This window comes from Gigantopelta aegis, chromosome 10 (genome assembly GCF_016097555.1).
Source record: "Gigantopelta aegis isolate Gae_Host chromosome 10, Gae_host_genome, whole genome shotgun sequence".
Taxonomy (NCBI): domain Eukaryota; kingdom Metazoa; phylum Mollusca; class Gastropoda; order Neomphalida; family Peltospiridae; genus Gigantopelta; species Gigantopelta aegis.
Window position 1 is genome coordinate 77115174 of NC_054708.1, and position 23502 is coordinate 77138675.

Here is a 23502-nt window from a genome sequence, read left to right on the forward strand (position 1 = left end):
ACTGTAATATCAATTGATTAATATAGTATTGATCGTTCTTGTACGCAAGTGTGTGAGCAATATGCAATGGGTGTGTACAAACACCTCTTCATTCAGACTTCAATACCAGGAGTGTTGACAGAAGCAGATAAACTATAATGAGTGTGCGATTATAGAAACACTGTGACAAACAAATTTTAATTATAGCCATATTTCTTGATCTGATTTAAAGCCACGAGCAGGGTTAAACAATTTACTAAATGAATCAACAGACTAACTGATGTATGATGTTTGTGTATGCATCACTATAGCAAGCTAGAGTACACATATGACAGTGTTTGTTAATAATGTTTCTTTTTAGTATATATATTAAAAAAAAAGGAGCTAAAAATGACACAAAGCTATGAATTAAGCTTAAATAATATTAAAGCTCTGCTTCACAGCTGCATTTTTAAGACAACTGCATGTAATAAATAATGGACGTAGAATAAAGTAATAAAGTACGTGATCGACTCTATGGTACCCTCAGTGATAAATATTTGAAACCTACTTCGCAACAGCTACAATAATATTGTTTTCGCTTTTTGATTTATCAAACTACTTTACTGAAAAAGAATTTCAAAAGCTATCGTATTTGCCCACTCAGTGCAGTTACTGAAAATACAAAACACAATTACATAATATTATATACTTACAGTTTACCACTTGTTTGTGCCATTATTAATATTGTTCTTAGATCTACTAGTTTTACAATGTATTTGTAGACCCTATTGCTCTATAGCACCAGTACATATGATGTCCATCCCACCGCACCCGACCCCACACACATGCAGTGTCAATGGACAACACATTACTATATTAACTACTTTCCATGTATAAACAATATTACTGTGAAACCTTACCACTGACAGATTGCAAAGCAAAATCAATAAATAATAAGATAATGGATTATTATAATTCAAACAGTTCAAATTATAAAATTAAAGGTATAATTATAGTTCTTCAAAAGCATATTATTCTGTGGTACATCTACATTGTGTACCTCCGGTTGAAGTTACAGTTTTAATTTTTTGTTTAATATTCATATAGACCTGTATATCTGGTGAATTTCTGGTTGTTCTAATCTCCATAGATGTTCAGAACAAATGTCTTGGGGTAACTGTTTGGCATGTACCAAAAGTTTGATGATACAATTATTTATTTTATGCCATCCTTTTAGAAATGCATTCTAATGAATTTTCAAGATGTGTGGCAATTTTGATGACTTCAGAATCACATCAGAATTTAATCATCTTCAGATAAGATTGGATCACATTTAATTGATACAGATGAAGTTTTACATTCCTCTATGTGAAGAACTTACAATTTCAAGCACAACACACTGTTTTAGACCAAAATACCCAGGAATGTTGCAAGAGGATGAAATACATGTATCATCCATTAAAGGCTTTTGTAGGAGATATCGCTGGCACTATCATGTGCAATATCTCCTGCGATATTCTCCTAGGAGATATCACTTCTTTTTATGTATGTTTCAGTGCTAAACCTATCATTAGTGATGTCACGTCACTGTCATTCTGCTAGTTAACGAGTCCACTGCTTCCAAATATAGACATTCAACCAACATTACTGACATTGTTTACAATTGTCGCAAATGAAAAGAATGATAATGGATGATAAAAAGAATACCCCCCCTCAGCATGCCTCGGATTTCATATCTTTATCAACTCGTGCTGATAAATTATGATATCACAAGACACTCTTTTATGCTCTTGTTGACAGATGATGCACGTAATATAAACACACTAAGTCCTACCACATAACAGTTAATAAAGTTAAAATTTGTTTTGTTTAACAACACTTAATAAAGCCAAAAGACATCCAATAGCCGATGATTAATAAATCAATGTGCTCTAGTGGTGTTGTTAACCAAAACACACTCTTTTTTAATGCAAAAAGATTATAAGAATATACAAGGATATTTTTCAATCAAATGTTTTTCAGTTTAAAACATTTTTATAAAATTCTTCAAGATAAAAATTTTTAATATATATATATATATATATATATACAGAGAGAGACAGACAGACAGACAGACAGAGAGAGAGAGAGAGAGAGAGAGAGAGAGAGAGAGAGAGAGAGAGAGAGAGAGAGAGAGAGAGAGAGAGAGAGAGAGAGAGAGAGAGAGAGGATGTGTCACAAGTATTTTTTAATATGGAAACTATCAATTTAGTCTATGTTAATCGGTATTTGTTGAGGCTCTGCCAAGACAAATACCAATTAACTAGACGAGGTTGATATTTTACATACTAAAAAACATGATTAGAGAATTCTGTTTATCCTATAACACTTCTAAAATAACATTTTAATTTAATTTTTAGTAACTCACAGTACTAAAGTCGCCGCCATCAGCACAAATCAGTTTGACGTCACGCATTTTAACTAAATCTTTGAAAACGTCGCACTCAGGTATACAGGTCCGTTAGTTTGCAAACAAATGACCCATCCACAGCAACACATTATCTAGAGACCTTGCAAATTTGCATACCATTATTAACCAGGTTAATATATAGAGGATATTTCATGTTTTTTTGGTCAAATATGATTTATATCTCATCGAGTGAAGTGCGACTCATGAGATAAGATTGCAGACTTCACGAGATGAGATATAAATGATATTTGACAAAAACATGAAATTTTCTATTTATTATATAACTTTTGGCAATTTACCTTTATTTTTAAAATGCCATCAGCAAAATAGTTCCGGCTTTCTTTTAGTGAAGATAACACATTTTACACTGATGATAACACATTTTAGAGTGAAAGTGTAATTTTCACTCTAAAATGTGTTATCGTCACTGAGTGACTGATAACACTTTTATTTCACTGATATTTTAAGATATTTGAAGAAATGTTATGTCATAAACTAAATTATCACATGGGTTTATGACATGGATATTATGGGTAAGTTATAGGATAAATGTATATACACAGTTCTACTCATTCTTGCAATGTACACGTATAATTAAGCACTGTTTGAGAATGGAGAATTGAATTGGTGGGTGGGAACTAAAATGATTTTGTTATATACCTACATGTGTACCAACAACAAAATAAAATCTTATTTATAGAGACTGTCCTGGCGGAGCATTTTTAATGACAAAAATTACATATTAAAGTGCTTTTCCAGACCATGCATACACTAAAATTTCAAATTCCACAATTAAATGCTTTCTTAATTCATTGCAATAATATTTTACACCGATATGTAAATCAATAATTACGAAAATGCCCCATAAAAGTATTAAAACATCACTCCCATAGAACACTGCCGGAAAAAACCAAGTAAAATTCTCGGTAAAAACATTTGCCTGTAAATAGCCGTGACGTCATGAAGGGAACGCACTTCACAGAAACCTACCACGAGATGACTTCCAGTGCAAGCGAAAGTGGGACCGACAGCGATGATGAATAGTGTAGTAATGACGACTGGACTAATATTTGTGCAACACAACAACTAATGCCTTATCAGTTTGAACCTGGAACATCTTCCGACGAACCACCGGCCTGACAGATGACGATGAAAATGGTGCTGGAAACAGCTTACGACTAATTTACAACTTTTATTCTTGTTTTGTTCTTTAGCTTTTCGTGCGAAGTATTTTGCTACACTGTATGTTTTAATACGTATGATGTAGTAGAAAAGACGATAAATAACTCTTGAATTCTACGAGTCAAGTGGACCCAATATTGGTAATTTTAAGAAATAAACAAAAAGGACTTTTAGTCCGTCCCATCCCTCTATGAAGATGTTTTTTGTGAATAGTTTCAGTTTAGTTTGACGTAAAAAAAAAAAAAAGTAAAAGTGTTTTGGAAATAACAAAACAATACTATTTTTGTGTGCAGTTGTAAAAACAGTTGGCTCAGAAATAAATATCACTTGAGCTCATTGATTCATTACTCATCGGCTATTGGATGTGAATACTTTTTTTGCAATTTTGACATTTCTTCTTAGACAGGAAACCCGCTACTAGTATATTTTCACCTTAGTAACAAGGGATTTTTTATATGCATCATCCCACATACAGGATAGCACATACCACAGCCTTTGATATACCAGTCTTGGTGTACTGGCTGTAACAAAATATAGCATTTTACCACTGAGCTACACCGCACCCCTAGAGAGAGACAGAGACAAATAGACACAAAGAAAGAAAGAGGGAGACAGACAGACAAACCAACAGAGGAAATTCACTTCTATCACATAGGCTATTCCTAGAAAAAAAGCAGCAAGGGATCTTTTATATCCACTTTCTCCATAGACAGGACAGTACATGCCAGGGCTACCTTAGGCTACATTATCATAAAACCATCATAGGCTATGATGTCACTATAGCATGCGTTATTGTGACGTCATAGCTTACAACAATTTTACAATATCGTAGTGCTAAAATAGCTTTGAAAATCTAAAGCTAGGGTCTTGGTGTATCAGACATAGGGCACATACAGGCTAGGACATGGGAATACCCGAGTCCATCAAGCGTGGTTGATACTACAACCCATCACAGCTGAGGCAAATGCTCTTTAAAAGACTATCACTAAGTGACATCCCCGCCCACTTATCAAACCAGGGATAACCATCAGCCACTACAAGCTGTGTGTAGTACAGGACAAAATCTGTACAGATGCATGCATATTAAACTTTGATAGCTGATAAAAGAAATTAGATACCATCTATAGTGTATATGCATATATGTCTATCCAGGGAGACAGGTGATTTCGGGCATTAAGTATGAAGAGTGTTCAGGGTGTATACTACCAAATCAAATTCCATAGACGACAATAGTAACATATGTGGCTAAAACCTGCAGTGTATCAATTGACATAAACACCATGGATATAAATACTACCACATCTCACCCTTAAAGTGAATCAGAAAAATGTGTGGTCAAGCTGCTCATTTCAGAGATAATGGGTAGCGTCTATGACTACCCTAGTTCCACACAACATTTGAGTACTTTTTTTTACAGGTTCATGTACCCCATACATGTTTCAAGCACAAGGTTACTTCACACAGTGGTACTAGATGAAATAAAATTGCATACACTTTTTGCACAGATGAAACTAATTTCTTTTGCAACCAACACACTCACATTTATCACCAATCACAGGACTTGTGGTGTTAACTTCTCAATCACAAGTTTGGTGCACCTTGAACTTTGACCCAGCTGGAAATTATTTGGTTTAGTACTACCTTCAAATGGGGTGCGGGGTGTTCGCTAATAGTACATACTAAGTTGTGACGAAAACCTCATTAGTGCCTCTTCTCCAACTAGACTGTGTGTGTTACTTAATAATTATATTATCATGTGTGCTGCCTTATACAGTACGTTTAAATTACCGTGTTTAATATGCATATGTCAAAGAGAGTTGCGGCTACACTTTATCCTAATGATGTTGTTATATTAGGATGATAGTGTATTGTCTACACTGTTTTTAAGTGTTTAAAATGTTATATTGTTCTATTTCTGCAATGGTTATTTAATTAATGTGAGACACTGGTAGGAGATACAACAAAACTAACTAGCGCATTAAATGCAGACGACTCGGTCCTAATTAGAAACGATCAGTAGTTAATTATAAGTTATTCCGTTATCTTATTAGACAACAAATGCCGATTGTTTAAAACACAACTGGTTAATCGAGTCGTAAAATAATTAGCCGGCATGGCTTGATTTTTATTGTCTCCGGTTGGGTCCGCGTGATTTCTTATATAATGGTGGGAGACCTGAGTGCGAGGATCGTTTGATCATGTGAATGGGACGAGGCGCCACGCCTGAGTGATTTATACTCAGTGCTAATCTCTACGCTGGAATGTTGGTAAATATGTGTAAGTTATGATGTGTAATATGCATTTGATAGATAGTTGATAGTAGAGTATATATCTAAAAGGAGATAATATAGTGTTAATCTGTGGTAATTGCTTACGCTTGAAAACTAAGTATTAAACTAGGATTACTATTATCTAAAACTACGTAATGAATTGTTAAAAGCAAGACTGCCAACCAACTGCTCTTAATTGATCTTGTATGATATTGTGATTAGTGTATTATTGTAGTCTTATTATTGTATTACCTTAACACAACAAACTGTATCTTGTGTTTATGAGTTCGTTAGGTTTATGGGTATGAGAAATAGCCTATAAATAAACCAATGGTAATACATTCTTTGTTGTAGTCTTATTTCATGTTATGGATATCCCGATTAATAGTAGACCGTCCTACAAGAGTAGTACTTTAACGTGAGGTCAGGTGATCATTAACCCCAACGTGACGAGCCAAACAATAAGGTATTTTTATAATACCAGCCGAAATGATTACCGTGACATAAGTCAATTTTTTTTTTTAATTATTGCTATAAATTGTATGTAATCCAATTTCATACATGTGTAGTTGTATTAAATATACTTCTCAACAAGTATGCCCATACATGTACATGTGGGGATTGGGCCTGTGTGTAATAATCAAATGTACAAAAGGTGTACATGGAGCGAAGGGGATAAAAATAAACACAGATTTTGTGCATAGGTACAAGACATTACATGTATATACAAACCTTTCTCTGAGGTGGTCCAAAACCTGCATTAGAACATCTCTTGGAAGGTTCAGCAAATCTTTCAAGCTGAAAACACAAGCTTTAAATTAGTGTATGACACTGTATTTGTAAACATGTGGTGATCTAGTTTTGATTTACAATGGGGTGGCAAGGGTTTGGTTTCTTTTTGTAATGCATGTTGTTAACTGACTAAGCATCAAATACAATTAAGGGGATTTTCAGAAATACTTAACCATACCTCTAACCTTTGTGACTGCCCACTTCCAATGAACTAGTCCAAACATCCCAACAACCAATACAATGGTTGTGATCTTCCAAAAGGGAAGTGCCAAAAGATCAGATGTCAGGTAAATGTTCAAAAAGAAAAAGCTTGTTTGAATTACACGGGCATGTTTGTACAAATGAAAGTAAATTAAGAGTAATTTTCTTCAAAAAAAAGAAAAAATAATTAGAAGAAACGAAAAATCACCTTTAACGTTTTAACTAAGAATGAATATCTAGACCTGGACCATGAATAAAAATATCCCAACTATAATGATTAAATGATCTTCAAAACTATAACTGAGTTACTGTTACATATTAAATAATTATCATACAATTAGTTTATTGAAATTAAAATTTATAAATTAATACCACAAAAGGTAACAATACACCAACTATGTACTATGTTAAATTACACTGCACAACGTAGCTGCATGAGCATCTCATCTAAATGCAAAACAATTTCACATCAATGCAAAAAACAAAAACAACAACATTTCATTTTACAAGCTAATTTCGAAACTAAATACATTTGTATGTTGTGACCATTGTAGCTATCAAAAAAAAAAGTTTTAAAGAATTTCTAGCAAGCACTTTTGTTAAACACCCATGCACCTTTTCAAGAATTAGCTATCTTACAATTCACACCTACTACCCAATTATCTAGTGCAAACGGACCTGTTTAAAGCAGTGAAATGACAAAGTGAGCATGTTTTATACACTTTTGTGTGACTGTTCTATACAGGTTTAATTGGAGTCCAACAATTCATACATGTACATTTCAAAATACAAGCCCATTCTAGCAAGCTGATAACATCTAGGTGACTACATCATGGAACAGTCCAGATTACCACCTGGCTGGCATGTTCTCTTACTGGTATTCATGTTAAAAAAATAAAAATTAAAAAATATACATGTATGAATCTGCGTATGGCTGGACAAACTCTAGCAACTCTACACACTCGAATACCCATAATGTCTTTGCACCAATGGTATATTTTCTATCTGTGGAAGCTCAGTGTAGATCATGTCACTGTTAAAATAGTAAATTAAACTACAGTGGACTACTGATAAAAACAAAGAAACACTCTGAGATATGCTGGAAATAGGTTTTTTTCATACATAGTTCAGTGTTCGAGATTAACGGTATCCCGATATCCCGGGGATACCAGAATTTAATTTTGGATACCAGACTTCAATAACCCAGTATCCCACCGGGATACCATATAATTTTTTTTTTTTTTTTTTAATCCTGCATTTTTATTTCTCACTGAAACAATGAAAGTCATTATTTACTGGTGAAGTTAAGTAACAGTGTCGTCCAAGTTTGTTATGATGTTATTTATGAATTTCATTTAAGTGGGATACTAAATTCTCAGGTGGGATACCAGATTTTAAAATGTTCGTATCCAACTGGGATACTGCCCCAAATTTTTAATCTCGAACACTGTAGTTTAAATGAAATGTTATATGTATATACACATAAAAAGATAGACAAGTTAACATACCCTTCAGTGTCGACTCGTGGTTTTATGAAATGTTAGACAAGTTACATACCCTTCAGTGTTGACCCGTGGTTTTATGAAATGTGACTGTTATCAGCGTTAACATACCCTTCAGAAATGAAATGTGACTGTTATCAGCGTTAGACAAGTTAACATACCCTTCAGTGTCGACCCATGGTTTTATGAAATGTGACTGTTATCAGCGTTAGACAAGTTAACATACCCTTCAGTGTCGACCCATGGTTTTATGAAATGTGACTGTTATCAGCGTTAGACAAGTTACATACCCTTCAGTGTCGACCCATGGTTTTATGAAATGTGACTGTTATCAGCGTTAGACAAGTTAACATACCCTTCAGTGTCGACCCATGGTTTTATGAAATGTGACTGTTATCAGCATTAGACAAGTTACATACCCTTCAGTGTGGACCCATGGTTTTATGAAATGTGACTGTTATCAGCGTTAGACAAGTTAACATACCCTTCAGTGTTGACCCGTGGTTTTATGAAAGGTGACTGTTATTAGCGTTAGACAAGTTAACATACCCTTCAGTGTCGACCCATGGTTTTATGAAATGTGACTGTTATCAGCATTAGACAAGTTACATACCCTTCAGTGTCGACCCATGGTTTTATGAAATGTGACTGTTATCAGCGTTAGACAAGTTAACATACCCTTCAGTGTCGACCCATGGTTTTATGAAATGTGACTGTTATCAGCGTTAGACAAGTTACATACCCTTCAGTGTCGACCCATGGTTTTATGAAATGTGACTGTTATCAGCATTAGACAAGTTACATACCCTTCAGTGTCGACCCATGGTTTTATGAAATGTGACTGTTATCAGCGTTAGACAAGTTAACATACCCTTCAGTGTCGACCCATGGTTTTATGAAATGTGACTGTTATCAGCGTTAGACAAGTTAACATACCCTTCAGTGTCGACCCATGGTTTTATGAAATGTGACTGTTATCAGCGTTAGACAAGTTAACATACCCTTCAGTGTCGACCCATGGTTTTATGAAATGTGACTGTTATCAGCGTTAGACAAGTTACATACCCTTCAGTGTCGACCCATGGTTTTATGAAATGTGACTGTTATCAGCGTTAGACAAGTTAACATACCCTTCAGTGTTGACCAGTGTCGACCCATGGTTTTATGAAATGTGACGTGGTTTTATGAAAGGTGACTGTTATCAGCGTTAGACAAGTTAACATACCCTTCAGTGTCGACCCATGGTTTTATGAAATGTGACTGTTATCAGCATTAGACAAGTTACATACCCTTCAGTGTCGACCCATGGTTTTATGAAATGTGACTGTTATCAGCGTTAGACAAGTTAACATACCCTTCAGTGTCGACCCATGGTTTTATGAAATGTGACTGTTATCAGCGTTAGACAAGTTACATACCCTTCAGTGTCGACCCATGGTTTTATGAAATGTGACTGTTATCAGCATTAGACAAGTTACATACCCTTCAGTGTCGACCCATGGTTTTATGAAATGTGACTGTTATCAGCGTTAGACAAGTTAACATACCCTTCAGTGTCGACCCATGGGTTTATGAAATGTGACTGTTATCAGCGTTAGACAAGTTAACATACCCTTCAGTGTCGACCCATGGTTTTATGAAATGTGACTGTTATCAGCGTTAGACAAGTTAACATACCCTTCAGTGTCGACCAATGGTTTTATGAAATGTGACTGTTATCAGCGTTAGACAAGTTAACATACCCTTCAGTGTCGACCCATGGTTTTATGAAATGTGACTGTTATCAGCGTTAGACAAGTTAACATACCCTTCAGTGTCGACCCATGGTTTTATGAAATGTGACTGTTATCAGCGTTAGACAAGTTAACATACCCTTCAGTGTCGATCCATGGTTTTATGAAATGTGACTGTTATCAGCGTTAGACAAGTTAACATACCCTTCAGTGTGGACCCATGGTTTTATGAAATGTGACTGTTATCAGCGTTAGACAAGTTAACATACCCTTCAGTGTGGACCCATGGTTTTATGAAATGTGACTGTTATCAGCGTTAGACAAGTTAACATACCCTTCAGTGTCGACCCATGGTTTTATGAAATGTGACTGTTATCAGCGTTAGACAAGTTAACATACCCTTCAGTGTGGACCCATGGTTTTATGAAATGTGACTGTTATCAGCGTTAGACAAGTTAACATACCCTTCAGTGTTGACCTGTGGTTTTATATCAATATTCGACAAGTTAACATACTTCTAAGCTGTCCACACCATCACCTTCCTGTCTCAACTTCTTCCATGGTGGGTGGGACATAGCCCAGTGGTAAAGCGTTCGCAAGACTGGTGTGGTATGTGTTATCCTGTCTGTGGGATAGTACATATAAAAGATCCCTTGCTGCTAATCGAATAGAGTAGCCCATGAAGTGGCGACAGCGGGTTTCCTCTCTATATCTGTGTGGTCCTTAACCATATGTCTGACACCATATAACCATAAATAAAATGTGTTGAGTGCGTCATTAAATAAAACATTTCCTTTCCTTTCCATGTGTGCAGTCTCTGTGTATTCCCCCGCACCCACTTGGCATCCTCGTCCTCCGCTGCTAATAAAGCTGGTCTGACCCACAGCACTAACTAATGACCACCGGTAGTAGGGGTGCATAGTAGGTGGTTACAAGTGCCTCTTAACAATGCCAGATGTAACTACTGAACACTCTCCAAAGTGGTAAGACTAAGCCCACAGCTAAAAAGCTGATGGGAAATGACAGGTGTGTGGCACAGATAGCTAGAAGAGACAAGCACATGTCACAGTTGGAGAGACAAGGACTGGGATGTGGAGGTAGATAGCGAAAGAAGTTGAAAGATAGGAGGAGCTGGCAGATCTGGAAGAAATGAGATGGAAGTCAAAGGAGAGAAAGCAAAGGAGGCAGAGGGAAAAAAAAAAAAAAAAGGAAGAAAGAAAAAAAAACCCCAAATGAGATTGAATTCAAAGGAGTAAACAGAAAGGGAGCAGTGGAATAAAAAAATTAAAAAAAGAGAAAAAAGAAGAAAAACCATTCACATACCCTTCAGTGTCAACCCGTGGTTTTCCCGATGAGCTCAACCGTGGTGTTCTGATTAGTGTTCTCGGGTGGACAAGACTTGAGCCTTGGCTGATTTTTTTCTGAAGTTACAACAGATTTAAAATGAATAGTACGTGACATATAAACATGATTTCAGCGGAATAAAAAGATCCCCAGAATTAAAAGTATTTTATTATTATTATTATTATTTTAATAATATTCTAATCAAAACAAGTTTTCTGACTGTAGGCATAATGATATTTTCTGAATACTCACATTTCAGTAAAGATGCAATCCCAAGTACCGTACATGTAAAGTTCTATTATTTCACTAACTGCTTAGGTCCCATATAACATGCAGATTACATGTACAAATACCGAATGAAGAAATTTTAGAATATAGTTCTAAATTATTTCCGAATTGCTTGAGAAAATACCACTGTTCATTAATACGATACTTGTGTATACTTGTATACATACATGTATGGTCTCCAGTGATTACAAATAATACAATTACTCGGCTGTTTGTTTGTTTGTGTTAAAAATTATGACAAACATGAATATAACGTTTTCTCCCATTCCTAGCCATGCAAGACAGACCTATTCCATGATGTCAGCCCATACGGAATAAATCTGTCTTGTATAGGCTATGACATCACTGCATTTAACATGGGGAGTATTACGTTGTTGGTAATATATGACATCATATTAATAAGAGTTGGTTAGTTTTAGATCAATATTTTGTTATTAAAACCTTCATTATAAAAGCTATCTTGTTAATTTGTAGTGTTAAATTATATTTAACACATGAAAAAGCTGCAACAAATATGATAGTGTAGTTTATTTATAATAAAATGGTCAAATAAAGAAATGACTTTTTCAGCCATCTTTGTTTGTGCATGTGAAATAATGGTTTATTTATTGAATGGAAGGGAGAAAAAGAATCCACCTTTTTATCTTCATTTATATAGAGTAGAAAAGTAAAAAAACCATCATCTTTATCAAGTGGGGACACAGCCCAAACACACCCCACCCCCTCTCCGGTTCCTATGGACCTGGTAACTGTTACTGCGGTAGTTCTGTTTGCTCTTTGATTTTTAAAGATATTATAGGATAGAGAAACTAGTATTAATTAATATACATGTATGAATCTAGATGACATATCTCTTGTACATCTCATTTCTCTGGGGAGGGGTTGGGGATATGCAGATATGACAACTATAATCACGAAGGCTGATGGAACGTGTGTTCCGATCATCACAGTTTACAAGACACTGTACACATTTCACAGAATGGTATTAAATCAGAATTTTTTTTATTACATATACATATATACTCTTCAAAAGAAGAAACGCAAAACCACATTGTCGTAACATTTGGAGAATTGATTTAATTATTGAATGGTGAGTCCGATAATTACCAAATGTTGCAGGATTGTTCACAATTCACTCTAGTCCATTGTGAGTAAGTGATAGGACACACCACCAAGGTCAAGGTCATCTGGAGTCAATACCGGGTGTGGCCTCCGCGTGTGTTGACAACTGCCTGGCACCGCCTGCCCATTGAAGCAACCAGAGTACGGATGACGTCCCGGGGGATGGTGGCCCACTCGGCCTGCAAGGCTGCTGCCAGCTCGGGCAGGGTCTGGGGCTGTGGTTGTCGCTGTCGGAGGCGTCGGTCCAACTCGTCCCATAGATGCTCAATTGGGTTCAAATCCGGAGATATCGATGGCCAAGGAAGGACATTAATGTTGTTGTTCTGTAGGAAAGCAGTTGTGAGACGTGCTGTGTGAGGCCTGGCATTATCATGTTGGAACACTGCGTTGGCGTTGGCCATAACTGGAACGATGTGTGGCCGGAGGATCTGGTCAATGTAGCCCTGTGCATTCAGGTTGCCCTGCACGTGGACCAGGTCAGTTCTGCCAGTGTGTGAGATGGCTGCCCACACCATGACACTACCCCCGCCGAATCTGTCCACTTCCTGCACGCAGTTTGCCGCATAACGTTCACCACGACACCTATACACGCGACATCTTCCATCATGACGTTGGAGCAGAAATCGGGACTCGTCACTGAACCACACCTGTCTCCATCGCAGTTGAGGCCATTGTCGATGAATCTGGCACCACTGCAGTCGGAGTCGACGGTGTTGTGGTGTTAAGATGACACCTCGAACTGGACGTCTGGCATGAATTCCTACCTCATGTAGGCGGTTCCGTACGGTCTGGTCGGATATCCTGCGCAAACCTGGTATTGCTGTGGCTGTGGAGGTGGCAGTAGTCAATCGTTCCCGAAGGTGGCGTACCCGGATGTAGCGGTCCTGCCCGGGGGTAGTGACCCGTGGTCGACCGGATCTAGGGAGGTCATGTGTTGATCCATGTTGCTGGTAACGGTCCCACAGTCTGGAGATGGTGCTTGGGGACACATGGAATGCCCTGGCAACGGCCGTTCTGGATTCGCCTGCGTCTAGTCGGCCGATGGCATTGTTTCTCTGCGGTTCACTGAGACGTGGCATGTCCTGGATTGTCAACTGTCGGCCAGATACAGAGGCCAGGCAAGCGAACACCCTGCACTTTTATACTGTCGGTGTTCATGTTGCACGTGCAGACAATGCACGTGCAGTGGTGACATGGTTTGCACGTGGCTGCGTTTTTACGAATATTCACATTTTGGAACTTTATTGTACAGTAGCTGCGTTTTATCGAATGTAACCGTGGGAATGTGTTTGGGACATGCAATGACCTTATATTCACAAAGCATGAACCGGTAGGAAACATAAAATCGGAGTTATAACCCATTTGTACCCTTTTGTGTTTCTTTTTTGAAGAGTATATGTAATAAAGTTTAAGATGTAACATCTATTGATAGGTGATATGCAAATAAGGAAGGATAAAAGATGAGCAATGAACAATAACAGGTTAATGACAAGACAATATCGGATTTATATCCTAGCAATGTAAGAATAAAGCCAACATCCTACATGTACGTCATTAACCTGATACTTTTTTTTATCCTGCAATCCAACAAAAAGAGTGATGAAAACTTTGTATCTGCAACTAGTAATGAGCAAATTGTTTGTGATTAATCTAAGCAAGAAATCCCATCACAGTGTAATGTCATATATGATTCATAATGATACATTTTTTTAAATGTTAAATATGATCCATTAAAATAGTTGTTAATCTGTTAATTCATAAACGAATATGTAATGTTTGTTATGATTACCACAGCAGAAAACCTTATTTCCTTATACACATGTGCTATATTGAAACTAACAAATAAATGTAAGCAGTATGTCGAATCCTAAAAAAAGCTTGTTTGCTATGTTTAAAAAAGAGGGTGATTGCAGAATAAAACAAGATAGAAAATAATTAAAGGGGGAAAAAAGAAAGAAAAACCACCAAACAAAATAATGGATGAATGAAACAGAAAAGTAAATAACTGTAACAGAACTTTATAAACTTGTTTTAAAAGAAACAAAGCAGAGCCACTTAATATAATTATGAATCCTTCTGCATGGTTGTAATTAAAATCAGTTTTATAAAATTATACAACATTATGCAAAGTTTTACACTAAGTGCTAAATGGAAGGTCAATTCACAAAAAAAATTTAATTGTGACAAACCTTTACTTAATTTTGTATAGCATTAAAAGTATTTGTTCCTAGGTACTTCTGGTTAAGCCATAGACGTTCTTGCTTCTAAATATAAATCTATAATATTTATAGTTACATAATTGTGTGAAATTTATTTATGCAATAATTTGTATACCATTTCCTAAATTAAATTGTTCCAATCTTAATCTCATTACAAGTGAATAGTAATTTTTGTGATCATTTGGTTCTGAGTGGCCAAATATTTAGACATTTCAACAGGGAACAAATTACTTCTAATACCCAGTATATATAATGCAAATTTTGGTGCATTTCCAATGACCACAACAACGAATGACGAGCTTTTACAAACATTACATGTAATTAAGACAGGCAGAAATACACTGATGTAATGAAATAAATGTTTTTTGTAAGAAACAAAGTTTCAACCACTTGTTCCAACCAACATTGTTTGAGAAACATATAGATGTTTAAAGTTCAGTTTATTGAATCTGTCTAATAATTGCAAATTGTTCTCTATCATTTTTGACATTGAATATGGTCCATGACTATTGTAATGAAATAAATGTTTTTTGTAAGAAACAAAGTTTCAACCACTTGTTCCAACCAACATTGTTTGAGAAAAATATAGATGTTTAAAGTTCAGTTTATTGAATCTGTCTAATAATTGCAAATTGTTCTCTATCATTTTTGACATTGAATATGGTCCATGACTATTGTAATGAAATAAATGTTTTTTGTAAGAAACAAAGTTTCAACCACTTGTTCCAACCAACATTGTTTGAGAAACATATAGATGTTTAAAGTTCAGTTTATTGAATCTGTCTAATAATTGCAAATTGTTCTCTATCATTTTTGACATTGAATATGGTCCATGACTATTGTAATGAAATTTCCTCCAAGACAGTGTAGCTCATTATATAGAAACAGACAACAGAACAACAGAAAATATATCACAAAAATAAGAATTTAAACTTCAAATTAACAACAGCATTAGTTCACACATGCATAGCTTGTCATTAAGGTCAATAACAGGGCATTAATAGTGGCACCATAACTTTGACTTCATATATACACTAAATATCAGATGTCTTTCCATAATTTTACATCAGATCACTTTTTGGTCAATGGCACACTTTTCTAAGTTACAAACAGTTTTATCAAACATAGTGGCCGTCATATTATGTATGTGCAATCACCAAACAAAATACATTCCAATACATCAAAGGTTTTCTGGCATTTTAATAATGGAAACATTGTGTAGGTGTTTATTATTACTGTACATATATGCAGTGAAATAATTCAATTTATTAAAAAGTTATCCTTCAACCATGCCAAAATAATTATTGGTTAATACTGAGCAGACATCATTCACGAGTCTGTATGTTCTGTTTGGATCTTTTATACTAATGTACATAGCTCATGTTTAAAATCATCAAAGAGAAAAATGTACCATCCATCAAACAAAACATGAAAAATTACAGTCAGAAATGTTTATTGTGCATAGTGCCATAGTAATGGTGTCTAATGTCCTATCATCAACCTTAAGAATATCAGTAGCATGAACAACAAATAACCTGTAGACAGAACATAAAACATAAATAAAACTGTAAATAAAGTTATAATAAGTTTCCAATATAACAGAACCAAAATTGCACACAATTCTGATTATTATACAAAGAAAATGTTTCTTTTCAAGCAAGGGTTAATAAGCTGAAGAGAAAAAATTAAAATGGAACCTGCCAAAACCAGACACTCTGTAAACTCTAATTCTGATTTAAAAACACCCCAAAATTGACAAATTATTTCTCTCTTTTTTTTTCCATATACATACATGTATATTAAACACTTTAGTAAATGCATGTGTTGTAAGAAAAGATGGCAATATTGGCTTGCAAACAAATGAAAGATTTTGAAAATATTTATTTGTTTATTGTTTTGTTTTTTAAAGCAGGCCAAGTATAAAACACTGCTTGGTATCGGTACTCAATGCTGATGTTAAAGTTTGTTTTGTTTCACAACATCACTAGAGCACATTAATTTATTAAATCATTGGCTATTGGATGTCAAACATTAGGTAATTTTGAAATATAGTCTTAGAGAGGAAACATGTTACATTTTTTATTACCAAGGGATCTTTGGGCCGTTGCTGATGTGGAATTTCATAATATCTTAGAAGCAAGTGTTTTTGGTTTTTGTTTTGTTTTTCAGTATAGTGTCATAAATGATTTATGCATGACTATACATTTTGGAAACATACTAAATTTGTCAAATACACTACCTTGGGAATATCTTGTCCAAAAGAGCTTAATTTTTACGGGTCAGTTTGTGATTAACATTAAAATAATAAAATTAACAAAACCGAGGACACTGGGCTATTCATTTGATAACTGATTCTTCTAGAGGTAGTGCAGATAAATGAATGAATGAATATATAACATCTCAGCATGAATAATATACTGCAGATAAATATGTGCCAAACAAATCAGTACCTCCAAAATGAAGTGGCATTTCCACATTATTTTGTCTGAACCAGATAAACATATAAATTTTTAATATGGGGGGAAAAAACAAACTTAAAAAGCTGTAATGACAGACGTTTTCTACATGCAAAGCATTGCAGAACAATATTTGATGACTTATTTTTTTTATGGGCATAAATTATTAGTCCATCCATGTAAGATTAAAATGCAAGGGAAATAATTACATTTCGTAAATTATGTTTTCTAAAATATATTTTTATTAAGAATACAAAACAAAATAAAATTTAAAAAGCTGGTTTCTATTTACACCATATGATGTGTAAATATGAGGTTTAAAAGGTGATCTGGTTTAGGCGTGATCCAGTAAATTTATAAATATGCAAGCCAAAAGATATGCAGGAAAGTTTTCTCTTCTGAGGACCATTTATTCCAGATAGAGTTATCTACCTTTATCACAGGAAACTCGTCAAACTGTAAAACAAATATACCAGGACTGATGATGTAAATGCTAACAAGTGTTTTTAGAGTGCTTTATTTAAAATATTTTATCAATTAAAATAGTTGTAATTGAAAATTCATACTAACAAATGACACCCATCCATTAAAACATGTTTTCATGGTTATCTAATATAATGCACGGACAGACAACGCCATACCATAGACGGGCGTATATATATATATTTAAAAAGTTCCTTTTTTAAAACATTAATACTTAGAATATATATACATTTGTTTAATTACCAAAATTTTCATCATTGCATTTATTTATATTTTAAAGGTGTCCGAGTTACTGAAAAAAAGTTATTTATAATAATTTAACATTTTGTTTTGTTTAAATTTTAAGTTCTAAAGGATATGTTTTACTTAAATGAGTTCTCATCACAAAATGGCACAGATTTGCTGTTAACCAATGATTTAATAAGCACGGCCACTATCAGCTGCTATTCTACTGAAGAAAACATCCAACTTCTATTCACTTTCTGTAAAAAGTATTTACTACAAGGAAAGCAAATCAATGAAAACATTTAAAGCCTGTTTCAGCATGCATGGTCGATACACCAGTTGGTTCACAACAACACTAAAACAAGCATTTTCTGTGGACATGAAACAATACTATTTTCGTTCAGCTATCGTATATTATGCTGGATATTTTATATTGTTTTAACTACAAGTATACGACATGAACAGTCTTATAAGAATTAATATTCAATTTACACTACATAAAAATGACAAACTAAGTTGCAATGATCATAAATATATGTAGAAATTTCTGATATTACAACTCACTAGCCATTTCTAGAGTTACAAACACTGCAATAACAAATCATATTGATCTGAATGTTTAATTCCTACTGAAAAAGAGCTTTGAAATAATACATCTGAAATGATCTTTTAAAAGCTTTCTACACCATGCACCATGCTAAAGAAAGCACAAAATAAAGACTATTTTGAAAAAACTATTTAATTTCAAATGAAAAAGAGCTGAAATTACCAAACCTTACTACTTCAGATACCAAAGCACTTCAGATCTATCATTCAAATCAAATAATAGCTCTTAAATGTTTCCATATATATATGTATACAGTAACTGATGTGTACAAAACAAATATATATACAGTAATTCAAATAAAGAGCACATTCCTCAGAATGTGTAGGCCTATTGTTCTAGAAAGTGAGTTCCTTAATAACCCTGAAATAAACGTAGCTGTTTGGTTTGTTTGGTTTATCCTGAAATATTATTTTAGCTTTTTCAAATACATTAAAAAAAATTTAAAGCATAGTTTTACCCGAACATAAAATTGCTTTTAGGTCATTATTTTTAAGTATGTTTTTATGTAGTAATGAAATTTAACTCTTTATACTTTATCTGAACGCTGATTTGACCCTGAAGTGAAATTTAGGTTTTACTGAAAATAAACCTACCACTTTGGTTTGTTCGCGGTGACGTTCTATTTCTTGTGGCATCATTTCCTCAGTGTGATCTTTTACTAAGACAGGGTGTTGCCTGTAAGCAGCCTCTATAGCAGATGTTCTACACAAACAAATAAAAGTTAAAGATCTCAGCTGTACTAAGTTAAATATCATAAGATAAATAACATCTATTTCAAATGGTATCCATTAACATACATGTATATCATATCTGTTATAGCCAGGTGAATGAGCAAGATATTTTATATAATACACACAAAAAAAGGTTTGCAAAGAAGGGAGAGAGAGGGAAGACTGAGAGAGGTATTCAGAGAGAGAGAGAGAGAGAGAGAGAGAGAGAGAGAGAGAGAGAGAGAGAGAGTGTGGAGAGGGAGGAGGGAGGTGAGGTAGTCAGATGTATGAAGGGAAAACTGGATGGATAAATGGGACGGAGAGATGGATTATAGATGGATGGATGGATGGATGGATGGATTGGTGGATGGGTGGATTGGGTGTGGATGGATGGGTGGATGTATGAATGGATGGATAAATGGACGGATAGATGGATTATAGATGGATGGATGGATGGATGGATGGATGGATGGACATGGATGAACAGGAAGGCAGGTTAATGACAACATACATACAAATGGGTGGGTGGATGGATGGATGGATGGATGGATGGATGGATGGATGGATGGATGGATGGATGGATGGATGGATGGATGGATGGATGAATGGATAGATGGATGGACAGTAGTATAGGTAGAAGATGGATTTATGAATGGATAGACTGATGTATGAACAGGCATACGGATGGATGGATGGATGGATGGATGGATGGATGGATGGATGGATGGATGGATGGATGGATGGATGGATGGATGGATGGATGGATGGATGGATGGATGGATGGATGGTTGGTTGGTTGAATGGTTAAAAGATGGATGAACAGATGGATGGTTGGATGCACAGACAGTCTGGTGTATAGATAGAGGATAATGAGAGAATTGAAAAAACAAAAAAAACACCAAACTCACGGTGGTGATTGGAGTGATTCCGTGGTAACCCGCGGCGTTCTGGATGGGTTGGGCACCCACATGTAGCACTGTTTGGTGAGGAAGGTCTCGTCCCACTTGTTGTTGAGGTCATCGAGGTCAAACACCTCCTGGACCTCGACAACGTGCAGCTCAGGCACATGCTCCACACATCGACCGTTGCTTCTTGGTGTTGGCGGCAATGGCTTCCTCGGCCTCGCCGAACTGTAACAGTCACAAGTTAAAGTTTGTCTTGTTTAACGACACCATTCAGGACTATTTCTGGGTGATCAGAAAATTTCGCCAAATTATCTTTAAAATGCTAAACCCATAGCTATCTTCCAACAAAATATCAATTATTACACTAATTTCTTTTTTGCTAAATTAAAAACAAATTCACCAATTGTTCTTAAAATTCGGAATTGGAAAAGTTGTTGCGTGGCAGAGGTAGCCCTGCGATTAGAGCACAATGATTTATTAATTATTGGCTATTGGATATCAAACATTTGGTCATTGTGACATATAGTCTTAGAGAAAAAACCTGTTACATTTGTCAATTAGTAGCAAGTGATCTTTTATATGCACCATCCCACAGACAGGATACCACATGCCTTTGACATACCAGTTGTGGTATACTGGCTGGAATGAGCAATAACTTAATGGGCTCACTGACAGGGATCGATCCTATAACAACTGCACATCAAGCAAGTGCTTTACCAGTGGGCTACGTCCCAACCCTGAACTGTAACAGTAAACACATTCAAACTAAGTGTTTTATATATAACTATTGTAAACAAATTCAAACTAAGTGTTTTATCTATAACTATTGTAAACACATTCAAACTAAGTGTTTTATATATAACTATTGTAAACACATTCAAACTAAGTGTTTTATCTATAACTATTGTAAATTATAAGGGAAGTTTACTGATGTACATCAGACACAAATTGTAGAATATTACGCATCATTGCAAATCACATTTTATATTAAATTTGAAACTGCTATACACCAATGAATTATCTAAGTAAAGTCGTTTTTATACATGTTAAGTATAAACAACACAAATAATATAGAGAGGAAATAATTTTATTCAGACCCTATCACGATCTATTTTATATGACATTATTTTCTGCATTTTAACGAAGAATAACAATCAGGTCCTACTTTTAATATCAAACAATTAGATTCCACCTAGTGGAGATGCAGGGGAAAACTGGCCCCCATAAAAATATAAAGAATGCCCTTTTTGACTAGCTGGAAAAGATTGTGCCTTTATTTTTCTTTCCTACTCCTCTTCACTCCCACACCCCCCAGCCCCCACCCACCCCCAACCACATATATTAGGTTAGATAAGTTCCTGAGTCCAATAAATTATATAGCAGCAGAAATGTTAAATAAAAACAAAAAATTATCAATCCACTGCTAAACATGTTTTGGATAGTGATGTTTTTTAAAGGATATCTTAACAATAAAATACGAGCATGCCACAGAATTAGATGTCTTGCCTACCATGAACTATTTCAGTGAATAGGGAAATAATCTGTAATGTAACATTCAGGGTTAGGCTACTTCTTTAAAAACAGAAAGCGAGACAATTATTGGTTTTCTGTTTGATTTTAAAAGTGGATATCGAGTACTGCTGATGGAAATATTGTGCTATTGTTTTTTTTCTGTTTTTTAATTGAGACAGTTTGAAAGCTGACTTACATTGCTGCATCTTTATCATCTTCTGTGTGGTACAGCCAGTGTCCATCAAACCGGACCGGGTAGCGGTCACTAGGGTCATGGCCGTAGTCTTCCAGAAGGTTGTACATCGTCAAGTTAGGGAGATCTACATTTGAAACACAAAGTTAAATAAAATTATGAAAAATTAACAGGTTTTTTCTCTAAGACTTAAAGGCAGGGTCCACCAAAAATTACTGACCTAGCAAAACCAGTTGCATAAGTCATCTGACTTTAGTTACACACTGGGTGTACATGTATGCTCCTTTTCAGCTGCCAAAAGCTGTTGTACAAACAGTGTAAACCTACCACACATGAAAGCTATTAGCTAAGAACAAGTTTTTAAAAGATTATTTTCTCAACTCTTAGCTCTCATGTGCAGGCAATTTTGCTGAGTTTTCTTTGTTTGTTTTGCCTCACATGGTCATGAGGAAAATATCTATCAGTATCATGTTTGATGTTTTTGGCCTTGCATACATTTATTTCAACTTATTTTCATGCTTATATCCAATTAAGGTTCAAGCATGCTGTCCTGGACACACACTCAGTTATAGTGGCTGTCTGTCCAGGATAGTGGGTTAATTGTTAGTTGGTTAGTGGTTAGTGAGAGAGAAGAGGGTGTAGTGGCCTTACACCTACCCACTGAGCATTAAGAACTCACTCTGGGTTGGAGCCAATGCCGGGCTGTGAACCCTGTACCTACCAGACTGTAGTCTGATGGCCTAACCACTGCACCACTTAGGCCAGTCGGCCTTGCATAGCACAAGAATATCACCATATATAGGCAATGTGAGCTATCAGCTGAGCTGATGTCACCACATGTCCAATGGAAATGCAAAATCTGTGACAGAGTGATAACACTGTGTTAGTTATGAGCAAACTAGCTGAGCACTTTGTTCATCATGTGTATTGAACTTGTTATGAGCTGACAGCTGAGCAAAAAGTCTTAAGTAATAAATGTTTAGTTCAGCTAATAACTTCTGTGTATGGCAGGCTTTAAATGGCCAGTATTAAACCAAAACTATGTTCTTTTAGCAGAAAATCTGCTCTATTGACATTGTTGCTGCAATGATATTCTGTTATCTGCAAGGCTAAAAGTAGAAGTACACAACACAGCATCTCTCCCGGTTAAAGTTCGAAGTGCACCCAACTTTTAATATTACAATTAACATATCAGTCCTGCCATTGGTACTAAATGTGACAGTGTTTGTTGTCATAAAATATTACTTCATCCAGCCAGCAATTCCTGCAATTTAACTGGAGCTACATGTATTACCTATGTATCAGCTACCATCATGCTTGAAACATTTGGGGTCTTACTAGAAATAAA

At 35.4% G+C, this 23502-nt stretch overlaps 1 protein-coding gene across 8 annotated transcripts in view; it reads right to left on the reverse strand.

Moving 5' to 3' along the window:
- LOC121383139 overlaps positions 1–23502 on the reverse strand; it is a 61032-nt gene that overhangs the window by 33674 nt on the left and 3856 nt on the right. For 7 of the 8 annotated variants that reach the window (XM_041512958.1, XM_041512964.1, XM_041512959.1 and 4 more), the window contains exons 3-8: positions 22158–22281; positions 20453–20674; positions 19428–19536; positions 17952–17975; positions 11414–11511; positions 6595–6660 (exon numbers count right to left, since the gene is read on the reverse strand). In XM_041512958.1, the coding sequence (XP_041368892.1) occupies positions 6595–6660; positions 11414–11511; positions 17952–17975; positions 19428–19536; positions 20453–20674; positions 22158–22281 (643 nt within the window). The remainder of the gene's footprint in view (positions 1–6594; positions 6661–11413; positions 11512–17951; positions 17976–19427; positions 19537–20452; positions 20675–22157; positions 22282–23502) is intronic. The other variant, XM_041512961.1, reaches the window with a different exon arrangement.